The 15,170-nt window shown below is 37.3% G+C and overlaps 1 protein-coding gene across 17 annotated transcripts in view; it reads right to left on the bottom strand.

Moving 5' to 3' along the window:
• PPFIBP2 (PPFIA binding protein 2) overlaps window positions 1-15,170 on the bottom strand; it is a 105,849-nt gene that overhangs the window by 40,963 nt on the left and 49,716 nt on the right. For 15 of the 17 annotated variants that reach the window (XM_071808859.1, XM_071808858.1, XM_071808860.1 and 12 more), the window contains 2 exons: window positions 9,254-9,343; window positions 4,952-5,065 (listed from right to left, as the gene is read on the bottom strand). In XM_071808859.1, coding sequence (XP_071664960.1) covers window positions 4,952-5,065; window positions 9,254-9,343 — 204 coding nt within the window. Of the gene's footprint in view, window positions 1-4,951; window positions 5,066-9,253; window positions 9,344-12,579; window positions 12,758-13,406; window positions 13,489-15,170 lie in introns of those variants that run through there. The other 2 variants (XM_071808869.1, XM_071808870.1) reach the window with 2 other exon arrangements.

Here is a 15,170-nt window from a genome sequence, read left to right as displayed (position 1 = left end):
AGTATCTGCTAAATAAATCCAATGTAGCGCTGGAGTAGCAAAGAAGTAACTAACTATTCTAACTCAGGAGAATTACCGTAACAAACGCACTGAAAAGAACTGTGGAGTGAAATCTGTATGTGCAGGAAATTCACTTTTCAACCTGACTTAACATAGCTGCCAAGATTGACAGCACTGATTCCATAAAACCGATGTGTTTACATTATGCACGGCTGGTACTTTCTCTTATGGGACAATGTGGGCTGCTTTATAGAGCAAAAGTCACTTTCGCTTTCCAATGCTGCTCTACATTTGTACATGGTACACATGAAAGAAAAGTTGATAGGAGGTTCCCCTACGGCTAACAGAGCAGATGTTCAAAATCCTCTCTTCTCTTAAAAAAATATTTATTTCTTAAAATTGACTGGAAGAAAGTACTTAGAAATGCCACAAACTAACTTAGAACAATACATTTAGACATCATTCTTCTCTAAAACTGGCTGTAATTTCTCTAAAATTGGCTGTAATTTTACATTTTAAAGCAGCTGATATACTGGAAATGGACTGTGACAGCAGAAATTGTTTTCATAGGGTAATTCTAGGAGTTTGTTTGTGGGTTTTTTCCCTCTATCTTTTTTTGTTTTGTTTTGTTTTAGTTGGTTTGTTTTATTTGAATACATTAATTACAATATGCTAAGACACAAGGCGGGAACTTATTCACACAGGCTGGCATTTCCATATTCTTTACACATGCAATGTGTGATGGAGTTACCACTGGAAGGCAGTTCAGTGAGACGTCTTGCTCCCAGTCATGCTCCAGAAAATTTTCTCTTAACATTGACTATAAAGGATGACCAGGGAAATGTGTTTCTTGTCCCAAAGAGGAACTATACTTAAAGACTGATTTAAAATTTTACCATTGACTTTCATGAGTTTTTGAAAGACCTACTTTGTTTAAAAGAAAGCAAATGCAAACAACTTCAAGGTGAAAAATGCTTTTTCTTGATTAGAGTCTGTAGTGGAACAAATATCCTTACAAAAGCAAAGTGTTGAGTTTGACACCATAAGCACCACATCTCATGAAAACACATGAGCATTATCTGTAGCTGTGCACACCAGGGCATCTCTGCATCTGTTACACAGGATTCTCTTGTTGCTCAAATGCTACTGAGCTGTATTTTCTTTGGCTGTGGTTTCATAAACAGCCGGGTCAAAATCACATCTCACCATTGTCCTTAAGCCACACCTTGACCTCTTCTGTGAGCAGTATCAGCTCACTAACCCAGCAGGAAAACATCCCCTGCTTTTTAAACCCAAAGTTAGCTTCCTCTTAGACATTGAGGAAAATGTCTGATGAACATGAGAGTCAGTATAAAATAAGTTGCAGAAGCTGATGGGTGAGAACAGGTAGAAGGATGAAAGGAGAATGAGGCCTTCTCCTTTTTGTAGCAGTGGCCTTTAGATTGGCTTGACCCATTTCTTGGAAGCTCACATTTTGACTAAGGGACCCTGCACTGTCCTCTGAGAGTGATGAAGAATCAAGATTTTCTGCAAAGAAGCAGCAGTGCCTGTTGCTATTATTTCTCACTCAAGATGTCCACCCTAAATGCTGAACAGCCATTTTATGTCATTTGTATAAAGTTTATTTTAGCTGTTGCTTCCAAAGTGTTTCCATGATCACTTCGTAGCAGGGTTCAAAACAACTGTGCATAAATCATAAACCAGAAGAGTTTTAGCCAGTAACCCCACCCTGACAAAGTGGACAAGTCTCTGCTAGCACAGATTCAGCAAAAACTGTTTTGCAGGGCAGCATTACATATCTGGCAGCTCCACAACAGAAAGGGTATCTTCATTAAATTATCTCAAAAAAATGTAGGATTTTTGTTTTTATTGTAGCATTTTGGGCACAGAATTAATTAAGAGTCACTTTTCTCATAGTTCCCAAAATTTAAAAGACGGTGCTTATCCTGGACTCAGGTATATGGTTTCCCAGATAAGTAAACAATACGCGCATCCATACCGCAGTTAGCTTAGTTCTACCAATATACATTAGAGATTTTTCAAGCTATTATCTTTATCATTGCATTTTCCATTTTGAAGAAGCAGTTGACTTAAGTTCACAAAGGTAAAAAACCAAGTTTCTCCCTTTTGAGAAGGGGGGCTGGGGGGAGGTGATGTGGGGGTGAGCGAGTGGCTATCACGGTTTTGATTGCTAGCTCGGGTTAAACCACGACATACATGGACCTCAGGAATATAACAGAAGTCTTTCTGAAAAGAAAGATGATTTAAGTACATAGCACTAGGTTATTTTTTCTTATTAGAAATACATTAATTTATGGTAAAAATAAATAAATACTGTCTTGAGAGACCCACTAGATAATTTGACTAGAAAAACTCAGTGACGACTGCAGTATGTTTTGTATCTCTGTTAAGCATTATGAGCACTCATATAGGACACTGGCAACTGCTGGCTGAGGAGGTCTGAACCCAGTTCTCACCAAAACCTGACTGATCCATCAATCTGTTGAAGTCCCTCAGGCCAGATACTCACTCTACTTTTGACAAATTAGCTGCAAGAAGGCCTGTTGGCCACATATCTCACATGAACGTCACCATCATCACATTATCAAGTCATTCTTTTCTCTCCAAATCTCAACTCATTCCCTGCAGAGGATAATCTTTTCAACAAGATGAACTGAGAAAAGAACCTTGAAAATAAATTATAGGAAATAGGGCCCTCTGTTGAGCCATAATAAATGTATAATTTCTCTGACTTGAGATTTTGAGAGACATAACTTGGGTTTCCCATATCTCATTGTCTACTGGGGGATGTAAGCCATGTGAGAAAGACACCATAAGTACCTGTCCCTCATCATCCTCTACTATTTCACTTAATTTTATCTTCTTACTGTTCACAAAACTAACTCAACATCATTTTTTCTCATTCCAGTGAGAACATAAATTTAAGTACCTCAGTTCAAAACTGAATATATAATTTTGGTTCAATTATTGAAAATACATCACTCCCACTAAAATTAAAATACTAAGCGTATGTGTTTATATCTGTCTCTGTGCAAAGTTCAAATGGACAAACTCATAGGATTAAAATGAAACACAAATCTTTACCAAGTTATGGCCTAGATAATCCTTTCTTTTGAAAAACCAAACCAAACCTTGAGCTATCATATATGCTGTAAGCATGAGAGATCAGTCACTCAGGAATTTAGCGATCAACAAGCACGCCTGTCAATATTTCTGTAAGTTATGTTCAAATGCAAGACCTCAAAACTATGATACAAAAGAATCAACAAATTTGATCTTATTGCTAATACGTATACAGAAAATACAATAATTTGAAATTACTTCCATTTGAAAAAAATTACAGCCTCTCAAAGTGATCTCAAAATACAAATTTAAGGTTTATGTTAAACATACTTGGAGATTCTCTGACTTCCTTAGCTTTAGTGCAGACTTGTGTAGCTTATCCCTTTAGGATCAGCTTTGTCAGCAATTTGTGCATGTGGTTAATGCCAGGCAGGTAGATTCAAACATTTTCACTGAAACAGCAATGTACATGTATATTATATTCTATTTTCAGATGCTTCAGTGTTCTATTAAATTGAGCTTTAAATGCACAATTTCCTCAGAAGACTATCAGGGCAGAAAATTTTAAGCCAGAAAAACAATAAACAGTTTTAGCAGAAGTCACAGAACAACCGTTTAGTTTTAGACTGAAACAGGAAACTTGTACACTCTATTGTGAATGCCTTCCTGAAGTTTGAAAACAGATTTTCATAATTTAAACAGATACTTTTCTTTGAATTTCACTTCAGATCTCACTGAAAAACTAAGTGCACTCACTATTTGCATTTTTTAAAAATGTCCCCTCATTTGAGAATGAAGCTTTTCCCGGCTGGAGGCATTTTGGGCTGCAAAAGTTGTGTAAGAACAAGTTTTTTGTAGCAAAGCTTGGAGAACTGTAACTTTCAAAGATTTAGGATACAAGTTTATCTTATAGAATCTGCTACTTTTACATACATGGACCCGTACCATAGTAAAATAAGTTTACGTAGAGTAACACAATATAATTTAAAGGTATGAATAGTTCATAGAAAGAAGTGTTTATTACACATAGACTAAAAGAGAAAATCTATAACACAACATGTTGGATGGGGGGAGGAAGTTCATCAAGAGCAATATCTATCTTGCCAGTTTCTGGCGTAGATTTTGAGGGATCTATGTACTGTATTACCAGTGGATGATCTGCACCCGCAATAACAGAAAATAGCACTCGGGAAAGTTCTTGTGCATTGACAGACCCGCCAGCTCTGCAGTAACACACGTAATGTAAGGTATTGAATTTATCATTTGTTGTGCTCCCTCAACACGTAACATGAAAGAGCAAAAATTAAATCACATAGCCTGAAACTGTTGATTGAAATAAAGAAAAATATATCTTTATATCTCAATTTTCTTTCAAAAATAAGGGGAAAGCTTTTAAATTAAGCAAAAATTGTTATCGAACCAAAGCTGAGACAATAGTTAATTTCAACTTTGTACCTGTTCAGCTTCAAAGTAATATGAAAATGGAAGATATTTAAATAAAACTTCTTAATTCTATAACTCCTACATATATTAGATACATTTAACCTGTCTAACCAGTTACTCAACCATGTCCAAACTTAATTCGTCAGCACAGTACAAATAAGACACAATAGTTTCATTTTACATGCTGCCACGTACAGTATTATGCAACCAGGCAGTAAAACGTTTCTGCAATAAGAAAACAAAGAAACATTTCTTGCAAAAAAAAAAAAAAGTGCAAAGCGGCAAGAGAACAATAAAATAGGCTTTTTTCTCCCTGTTTAATCTTGTTGCCAAACTCACTCACACATGCAGGCAAGCTGACCATATATGTTCACCCCTTTGTCAGAGAAGATGATGCAATATTTTTTCCAACACAGATTTTTACCTGTTGAAGCATTTCTTCCGTAGCGTTCAGTTTCAGCTGATGCCCCTCAAGACAGATTTCTAAGTCCCGGATTTTCTCTCCTTGAGCTTCCACCTGGTCTGTAAGAACACTCACCTGTAATTTGAGAAGAGAAGCACAATGCTACCGAACTGACTGTAAATAAGTTTCAATTACCTTATACAATTAACATCCAAATGCACATTTTTAAAAGCAAGTCCTTCTTTAAAGTCCTCAGTGGCTTAATAATTTTCTGCGCTGAACAACCTGTTCTATCAAGATAGACAATTTTTCAGTCTTACCTATGTTTTGCTTCAACCCCGCCCTCTGCCCCTCCCCACCTGCCGATTATTTTGTTTTAATATATAAAAAAAAGAAGCATTCTAGAAGAGATGGAAGACTACGTATATGTAGCCTGAGTCAGTTCATGCAGAAGTCTGAAAAATGAGAATGCAACAAACAAGAACATAGGATACTAAAAGCATTTTAAGTGGTTTTGGAGCATGCATTGCCATTCAGGTTCCATTGGCATTTCGCTCCCTAAAACAGATAAACAATAAAACTGCTCATTCGGAAACCAACCAATTACTTTACTTCTTACAAGAACAGAAACACAGCTTACCTATCAATAAAGCGTTTTGAAGTTACAAAGAATGCAATGAGTAAAAGGCATGTTTTAGCAGAGGCAAAGTTCTATTCCAAGAAAAATTCCCAGGCTTTGCAAGCCAAAACATGAAAGCAAAAGAAGTGAGATACAGACAATGAATCCCAGGAAAAGAAACAATAAGCGATACTGGTAAAGAACTGTGGGAATGGTGGTACAGACCAGTGAGGACGTAATAAGAAAAGCCCAGCAGCCGAACTCAAAGCTTGCAAAGCTGAAAAAACTACACTCAGGGTAACATTAGAAAGATGTGAAGAAAAACAAGTAGTAATTCCTATGTTAAGCAGCACATACACTTTGTACATTCATTTTTACTATTTATTTATCTAAAAGCCTTGATTATACTAGGAAAATGTTATCTCAAACAAAAAAAAAGCAACCGTAGGTGTTTAGACTCTGAATGAAATGCGTTTACAAAAACCTATCTCTGCTCTCACGTCCAACCCTGCAACACCTTTATTTAGAGTTAAAAAAACCGAGTACAATATGTGGAAGTGAAATCTTTAAGATGTACCCATTTCTAAAACCCAGCTGATGAACAACAGAGTTCATTTCAGGGAAGCTGCAGAGGGTGTGACTGGCTGATCTGCATTTGTTTTACCTGCAAACATAATCACAAGCATGCCTGGGAAATGAACAGAGAAATAGGGAAAAAGGTCTATTTATTTTTATGCCTTTTTATGCCTTTAAAGTAGTTGGCTCTAGGAGAGAGATGATAGGAAGGAGTGGGTGGAGGCAGATGGCAGGAGGACACATCCGAGCTGGGGCAGGGGGAGAACTCCCCGCGAGGAAATCTGTTGTTTATCTCCTTTTTTGTTTTGCTCCCATTAAATGAGTGATGGAACACACACAAACGCTGCGAGGTCAGAAAGCAAGAAGAAACAAACTGAATCCTCTCCTTCAGTCTGATGCAGGTTTCAGAGAAAGAAAACAAGCTCTACTTAAAGGGTCCTGTAAGGAAAACTCTGTATCTCAAGTGTGACCTGCAAAGGAATTTAGTAAAACCTTAGCAGCTTTAGAAGCATGTGCTGGATGTTCCAGTAGTTGGGCTGAGAGGCACATTGGCCACTTTGAGCTCATATTTTCCCCTCTGTTCAGGATCACATCTGCCAGACTCTTCAGTAAGCTGCACACACAACATAACCCCAGCATATGCTATGCTGCCAAGTCTATCTTGCCTATAATAGTGCAACACCCACAAAAGTCAGCCCACAGGTAATGTATTTTCTGTAAGTATCTATAAAAGTGGGGCATATTGAAGAATTAGCTAAAAATCAAGTAGTATAAAGTTTTAAAAGATCTTTGTGGAATAAAAACCAAACCAAAACAACAACAACAAAAAAAGAACAACAACAACAACAAAAACAACAAACCAAACCGACCAAAACCAAACCAAGCACCTGAAGTAGTATATTAGCTCCTCTATGCAGGCACTGAGCTGGTAAGAAGGTGTCCTAGCTGATCCCAGCTGCTGTAGTATTTCCAGCCTCCACTACAGACTGAGGAGTGGACACAGGTTTCAAGGTGCAGTTTGACACATTCCTGGGGAACAAAGATCACGGGCACTATCTGTGCCTATGGCAAAGTGCCTTGTACTGCAGCTTCTGCAGCAAGTCTGATGCAGGACTGGAGTGTTCCCAGCCCCATACCCCCTACAGATTCCAGCTGTGGACCACAGGCACTGGCACAATGCAACATGAGCTATAGAACAGAGGTGCCCTGTTTCTCATCACTTTCTCGTCCTTCATGCCAATAGTCACACCCAGAAGCCAGGTTTGTACCCGTAGACTCCCTCAGGCCACTGTAACCTCAGCATGGGATTTGCCTGTGTTCCTCATATTCCACTGCCTAGATAGCATATGCAGAACTGGTGTGAACCAGGTTATGACCCCAGCTCCACCTTGGCACCTTGTTGTTGTTGATGTTCATCTACCAGACTGAGGTTTTCATCTATCTTATTTGCCTGGGGTTTTTAGAGTTCTACTTCAACACTGTGCAGTGGAACAGGAAAATGCATAACTATTGGCTAAGCCTCTTGATTTGATGGGGGTGTGATGGAAGTAAAAGGCAAGAGAGACACAATTTTTACATCTGATTTTACTCCACTTCTTTTGGAAAAAACTCTAGGCAAGTCTTCAAACTATGTTATAAAAACCCCTTCTTTGTGAGTTTGGCGAGCTGTGCTGTTAAATCCTCAAAATCTGATACACTTTGAGCACCAAGATTCTGCCAAATCTGTACAAGCCCACCAGCACATATGACCACCACCAACCAGCTGTATAGCATGAACCACATCCAGCGGCTGCTGTCTGCAGACAAAGATTACAGGACTGTACACATGTGTGACGAAACAAAGTCCTTCAGGGACACAGCCACAGGTGCATCAGTACAACCTTCTGCTTCTGAGTAAACACCTGGGTTTGGCCTCCTAATTGTTGCTCCAATTATGAGTTGCTCATGTGTGACTGAACTGTGTGACAAGTGAATGTACTGAGTGAATCAAGATGTGACAGTTAATAACCACTTGATTAATAAAAGTTGTTCTAATAAATCACAGTTGTGACATTGTCTCTCCAAACCTGATTCTCCATCAGAAAAAAAGGGAATTTGCAGCACACACTTAAACACTATAATTCCAACCATAAGTTGGTTTTTCATTCAGGACTATTTTTTTCCCCCTAAATTTGGTAATAGCAATTTTAGTTTAACAGTAACAAAAAAATCCAACCAAACCTAAACTTCTGTTTCACAAACCTTTTATTGTTTGTTTAAAAACAGCAGTGAGAATTCTGCTCAGTAAATTAACACAAGTGAGAACAGAACATACAGGATAAAACATGCTTACAGAAACTACTGACTGAAAGTAGGGAGGACACCTACCCAGTATAGTTTTGTTTGATATAAACATATATGCTTATAAATATGCTTTTGTAAGCGTAAAAAGAAAGTATATGCAAAGACCATTTAAAGAATCTCCAGCTTCAGTTTTAAAAAAACATTTAACGTACAGTTTAGTAATAGCGAAAATATCCAGGAAAAAAAAAAGAATTAAGTTTTATTCTTTTAAGTTGTACAACATACATTTTCGACAGGAAAAAAACTTACATGGGACACGGCATCTGTTTGAAAAAGGCTCGGTAAACTGAGAAATGGGAAACCTGGAAGAGCTTAGGCATGCATTTTACTGTCATGTTTTCTTTTTATCCATTTACTTACCCTTAAGTAAAGCAACTTTGGTACAGTATACAGGCAGGAAAAATATCAGCTCTCTCTGCCTACCAGTCTTCCAGTTAATTAAAAATGGTGGCATGCAGAACCTAGAAAATCAGCTGGTACAACCTAGCAAACCTAGAATGAGAAGCACTACCACCACAGCACTGTCTTGGGACTTCACTGCTTTATTTTTAAGTTGTTTTTCTTCCCTTATCATTTTTCTCACTCTTACTGTTGCTACCCCCCCTCCTTTACCCAGTTACCCCACAACGAAAACAATCACATAGATTAGACAAATTATAAATTAATTCCTGATTGAACATCAGTTAGATTTGATGACCTGCTAACATTTGTTCAACGGAAAATACTCTTGCCACTTCAGCATTTATTCACTGAATACCAACTACATAGACAATATTAAGACATACCTGCAATATGAGCGACTCTTTATCACCTTCTAATCGTGCCAGTCTTTCTTGATAAGTTTCATTATTAGATGAATGATGATTGGCCTGTGACTGAAGGGAAAAAAGGTGCTATGAGAATTTTTGCAGTTAATATTAAAAATTCAAGTAATAGTTATTAAAAATTGATGTAAAAATGTGTCTATGGATCAAAACTGTATTTCCTATGCATTAACCCTTTTGTAGTACCTTTTTAGATGGATTTTGATTACTTTCTAATCCCCAGTAATCAACAACGGTATACGAATAGTTTTAATATTTTCTAGTAAATTATCACTTAATGAGGAAATACCATATTATCAAGACATAAAACATTTAATTTGAAATATCTGGTCTCAACAGTGTTTTGCCGAAGTCAAGGAATCTCGATGTTTATTTTTAAATGGTAAAGATTGTCATATGTATTATACTATTCCTAGAAATTAGGAAATAAATGACTGATTTTTTTTTTTTGTTAGTAGTTAACAGATTATTTAAATTATCAAATTCAGGAGCTGCTCTAGCCATGTAATCACTTATGGATTTCTAAACAGCTCTAAGGAGCAAGACCTTCTAAAACATAGCCCATTCCTAACTACTATGTCCCATTTCCCATGAATTTTAATACTCCAGAGATGAACATCACAATTAAAAAACAAAACAAAACACAAAAACCCCCAAACAACAACAAACCAACCAGCAGATTTATATTTAGAAGTTTAGAAGAGTCCCACAGCTTCATCCTGCATACTAAAACATTGTGCAGCTGTGGGAAGGGAGCTCTTTGCTTAAAGCATCAAAAGTAACATGAGCCTTTAGTGGCTCATTTCCCAGCTCCATCGCAGGCAAAGCATTTCTGCCGGGGAATAAACCACTTTGGCTGGCTTTCCAGCTAACGCCAAGTACCCAACTTCACTGAGTTCTCTTCAACTTCACCAGTCGGCAGCTGACTACTCATTTATAGTTGTTTGTACAATGGGACCAATATAATCATGATCCTCCCTCACCAACTGTCCTTTCTTTTTCCACTGAACATTTGTGAATATTATGTTTTTAATATTAAATATATTAATGGCTTCTTAATCTCCACTGAGGTCTACAGGCCCAAATGTAAAACAGACGATGAAAATAAACATGATGTTAATTAACATAAATCAAGAAATCAAATATTTATCCAACCAAAAGCCATAAAGTGCTGAACTAGATTTAAGTGTGATATCTTTATAACCTGAGCTGTGAGGAGCTGCGCACCCTTATCTCTGATATTTTTGAAAGGAATTGAGAGAATCACAAAGACACCAACAAACAGGACTGAAAGGTGCCTGAAGTGGTCATCTGGTTCGTTATTCCATCCTAGGACAGATGATTATTTACAATATTCTTGTCATGCCCACTCCTAGAGACCTCCAGAAATTGATTACTCAGCCGCCCCAGATAATCCACTTCTTAGCTACCCATCATTAGAACATTAAGAAAAATGTCTAACCTGGATCATCATCTCTTCAACTTCAACCTACCGTTTCTTATCCTAACACCACGGATAAGAAGGTCCTTCGCTTCAGAAATCTTTTATATATTTGAAGACTGTAGATCTCTAAATTAGCATGTCCCTCTTTGGGCTAAAGAAACATGAGTTTTCCTGTCTTCCTCACAGGCTAATTTTTCAGCATCTGTTTTGTGGCTTTCCTTTGGTTCCTCTCTACCAATTTTTCCTTGACTTTTGAAATTAAGTGCTTAAAAGTATACAGAGGACTCTAGCTGAAAACAGCAAGAGTGGAAAAAAACCTTTTCGCAGACTCTTGAGCATATTTATTTTCGTGCCAGCCGTATATTAACACTGATATACTTTCAGTCTAGGACCCATAACTTTCAAATCCCTTTTTAATACTCTTAGTTCGCCAGCATACTGTTCTTCATGCTGTGTTTACTTATTGTTTCTGCTTAAACGTATAACCCTGCACTAGTCTATACTGAATTGCGTCCTGTTATTTATACTGTTTTCCTGTGTATTGGGCTCTTCTTAAGTTTTCATCATGTCCTTTGACATGTCTGCAAGGCTCTGCTTAATTAGAATCACCTACAAATTCACTATGCTTTGTCCTAATTCGCTATTTTAGAGGGTCAATGAGAACAATGAAGAACAGAATGTGTAGAACCTCACTCCACAACTTACCAGCACTGATGAAAAGAAGAATATCTTTAATCAGAATATACTTTTCTCACTAGCTTTTGACCAATTTATAGCAGCTCCAACTAAGATTCAAGACCTTACAGAAATGGCTCTAAATATGCACATCTAGGTGCATAACTTATACAGAGGTCTCAGACACATTCATACATTTTACAGTGGCACTGTGTAAGTACATAATGCCCTTAAAGGAATTGTGATTTTACTCCCTCTTCCTCTCCTGACTAGTTTTCATTTTATGTAATTCCTTTCTCCTAACATTTCTTTCCGTATTTTGTAGCATTTGAATGTAATTTTTATTTTTAAAATTTATTAACTTTTATGTAAAAGATGCCACACTCAGACATACCCCAAGACCCCTCTACTGTGTTTATAAAACATGCACCTTCAATTTAACCCTTTGTATTAGAAGTTGGTCAGCCTGTCAGTCCGTATGGTCTTAAGAGTTCATTCCTTATTAACTTTTGTAGTACTATAATGAAAATAAAGAATGCCCATAAGTAAACAACATGCATTTCTGTAAGTCTGCCTAGATAATTCTTTGAGCTCAGCTATGCATCCTCAAACATACTGCCAGCCACTATGCCTGAGTTGTTAATCCCCTTGCAGAGCAAACTCTTATACTGTATCTTAGAATCCAAAATCTTTAGCCTTGCCAGTTAGGTTTCCAGTAGAGTTAAAACTCCATTACACACCATTAAATGAATTTTCTCAATGGAGAGCTCACAGGCTTTCCCCAGTATATCTCTGGCTCACACAATGGTAACGAAAACTATCTTGCACCTAGAACATCAGGCATTCAGGGAAGAACAGCAAACTGCTAGGCAGGAAAAGATCTTCTTAATAACAAAAGCTAGTGATGAAGATCGTCTAGTCAGACAGATTTGGCACCCGTTCTGCTGCTGTCATTTGCTGTTTTCCTATGCCAGATTTCAGAAATATACCTGTAACCACTTGTGTAACCATTCCCCCCTCCCCAGCCTTACAAGCATAGTGAGTTGCCAGCACATTTTTACGTAATCAATCTGTCATGAATGCAAAACAGAGTTCAGCATCTTATATAATCAGTAATTACGGATTAGTTCAACACCCAATCACAAATAAGATATTTTATTACACTCACATTTACCAAAGGTATAGCCTCCAATGATGGCTGTTGCACTGAGTGACTATGAAATATCCTCTGCTGGAACTCCAGTACTCAATACCCACATAAAGCCACTGAGTCACACTCGTGTGAACAGAAAAGGGGGAAGGAAAAAAGAATCAACCCTGCCAGTAGATCAGCCAGAGCGTGCTCAGATAAGTACAACAAAGTACAGTAGACAAAAAATGATCTGCTAAATAAAAGTGGCTGATTGACACGCAGCAGTTGTTTAAGACTTGGGAAATCTTTGTGGCACGCATAAGACAAGATAAAACAATGTAACATGAACCAAGGCCATCTGTGGATGGTTGGAGTGCATTCCGCAGTTGTGAAAGTCCGTACCGAGAGGAAACCGAGCAAGTATAGTTAGATATCGCACGTACCAGCAGCAACTGAATATATGACCTATAAAACTAAAGTCATAAGACTACAGACAACTCAAGTTGGTGTAAGAGCTCACAAACAACAAACATTGGACTTGTGCAACCACATGACCAAAAGGCTGAATCACAAAGATTTTCCACAGATATGTTATTTCAGAAGATATAGCCTTAAAGACCAAAACTCATTACCTTGGCTCCACAAGTCTAAGCTAAATATGTTAATATTTCTCATAAAGAAAGAATAAGAGAAATAGCATAAAACATGTAAAACAGTTTATGATATCACATAATAACAAAGTAGAAGGAAAGATATGCTGAGGCAAGGTGGTTGAAAGTACGTTGTACCACTGCAGATGAAAAGTCACATGTATACCATAAATATTTGCTCTAAGGGAGCTGCAAAGCAATTTCTTGAAGTACCTGTATTGTGGTCTCCATAGAGATTTTGGATACAGTTTAATGCGCCACAGATATTAACACAAAATGTTTCCCGAAACAACTCCAAATAAACCATTGCTCCTGGTTCTATTAAAAGAAAGAAAGAAACAAACAAAAAAGGCTTTTGCATTCCATAACCTGCTTCAATTTCTTCTTCATCTTTAGTTTCCTAAACTCTCTCTGGAACATGCTCTTTACCCCAACTCAAACATAATATTGCTAGCTGCTGGGAACTTGATTGCCTAAGTATTGTGTACATGATCCAGTCATTACAGAGTCATTTTCCAAGAAAAAGACTTAAATATTCCTCCAGAATATAGGACACAAAAAAATCAGACTTCAGAGTATGATTTAACAGCTTTAATTTAAAATAGGGAAATTGAGTAAAAATATAAAAGCATATGCCAAGAAAGGGAAGAAAAGTTTGATCAACTCAGCTCTCTTTATTTTCAACAGCCTTCTCAGAGAATAGTGAGAATGGAAAGTTAAGTTTTCTTGCATGTTATTTTAATAGGAAACAATTCAGAATATAGCTTGTTGTCAGAACAGAACTACAATCCTTGTATAGTGCTTCTGCACAGATGTTCTGTTCACAAGTTTCTGTAACAGAACGTGTAGCTGAATCTCGATAGCCTCTCAAAGTAAGCCCCTTCAAGCAAGATACACAAGATAATAAAATTGAACATAGGCCAGTTTATGTTCTTCTCACGTGTGCTGTTTCAATTTCAGCTCAAGGAATCTCCAATACAGCTGATTTTGAAACAAAAAAATATCAACTTCTGAAGCTGATCAGCAAGCTGTTACACAGAAATCTGTCACTAGTACCATGGATCTCATGTTGGGCTGTGGAGGGGGGAGGAGCTGGGAAAACAAACCTGGCAATAAGTTCGAGTGGTGATTTGTGAGCTTTTTCAACAAGTCGCTTGCCTCTTTTAGAAGACAGGTTATGTCATAACCCTCCTCTCTTCTTATTCAGTCACATGAATCACCTTCAGTTCCACCGATAATTGAATAAGATGCCTGTGGCAACTATAATAGTTGCATTAATTGGAAAGATTAGGGACATGTTTGATGTATTGTTTTTTGTTGCAGTTTAGAAACTGAAAATCAGGCGTATAGCCACAGAATCCAACCAGTCAGTTTTCCCACAAGCTATTAGCAGCACAGAGATCGTAGTACTATATTTCAGAACAAGAAAATATACACTACAAGACTTTTTCTAGCCTATTTGGAGTTGATAACATTTAGAAGAGTATGAACTTTCCATCTCTTTATTAGTCTTTTGGGTCAGCAGAATTGATGTTATGAGTCACAGGAGTTGCTATTACGTAGTGATGAGTGAGTAGCCTACACAGTAAACATTTTTATTTTGGCTTCTGACTATGGATGTATAATAATACAACTTTAATCTCTTGACATGTTAGCGCTACCTCAGATACACACCCATCTGTATATATGTACATTCACTCACTGTACTTGAGGAGGAGGAAAAGGCTGGAACATGATTTCTGAATCTATAATTTTGCCTTTCATCTGAAAGCAATTAATAAAGCAACAACAGGATTTTCTGTTTGCTGTTGTTCGTTGTTGGTTCACTGACAGTGGCAGTCACTTTGAAGAAGCTAACAGCATGAAGTCGGAAATTACTTCATTTACTGAATTTACGTAAGGACAGAGCCAGGTAAATTTCTTTAAAAAAAAAAAAGAATTTTGATCAAACATTTATATTTTATCTGGATATTTTTT

Source organism: Patagioenas fasciata, chromosome 5 (assembly GCF_037038585.1).
Source record: "Patagioenas fasciata isolate bPatFas1 chromosome 5, bPatFas1.hap1, whole genome shotgun sequence".
Taxonomy (NCBI): Eukaryota; Metazoa; Chordata; class Aves; order Columbiformes; family Columbidae; genus Patagioenas; species Patagioenas fasciata.
Note: the sequence above shows the minus strand (reverse complement) of the source record. Positions and strands in the feature narration are given on the sequence as shown.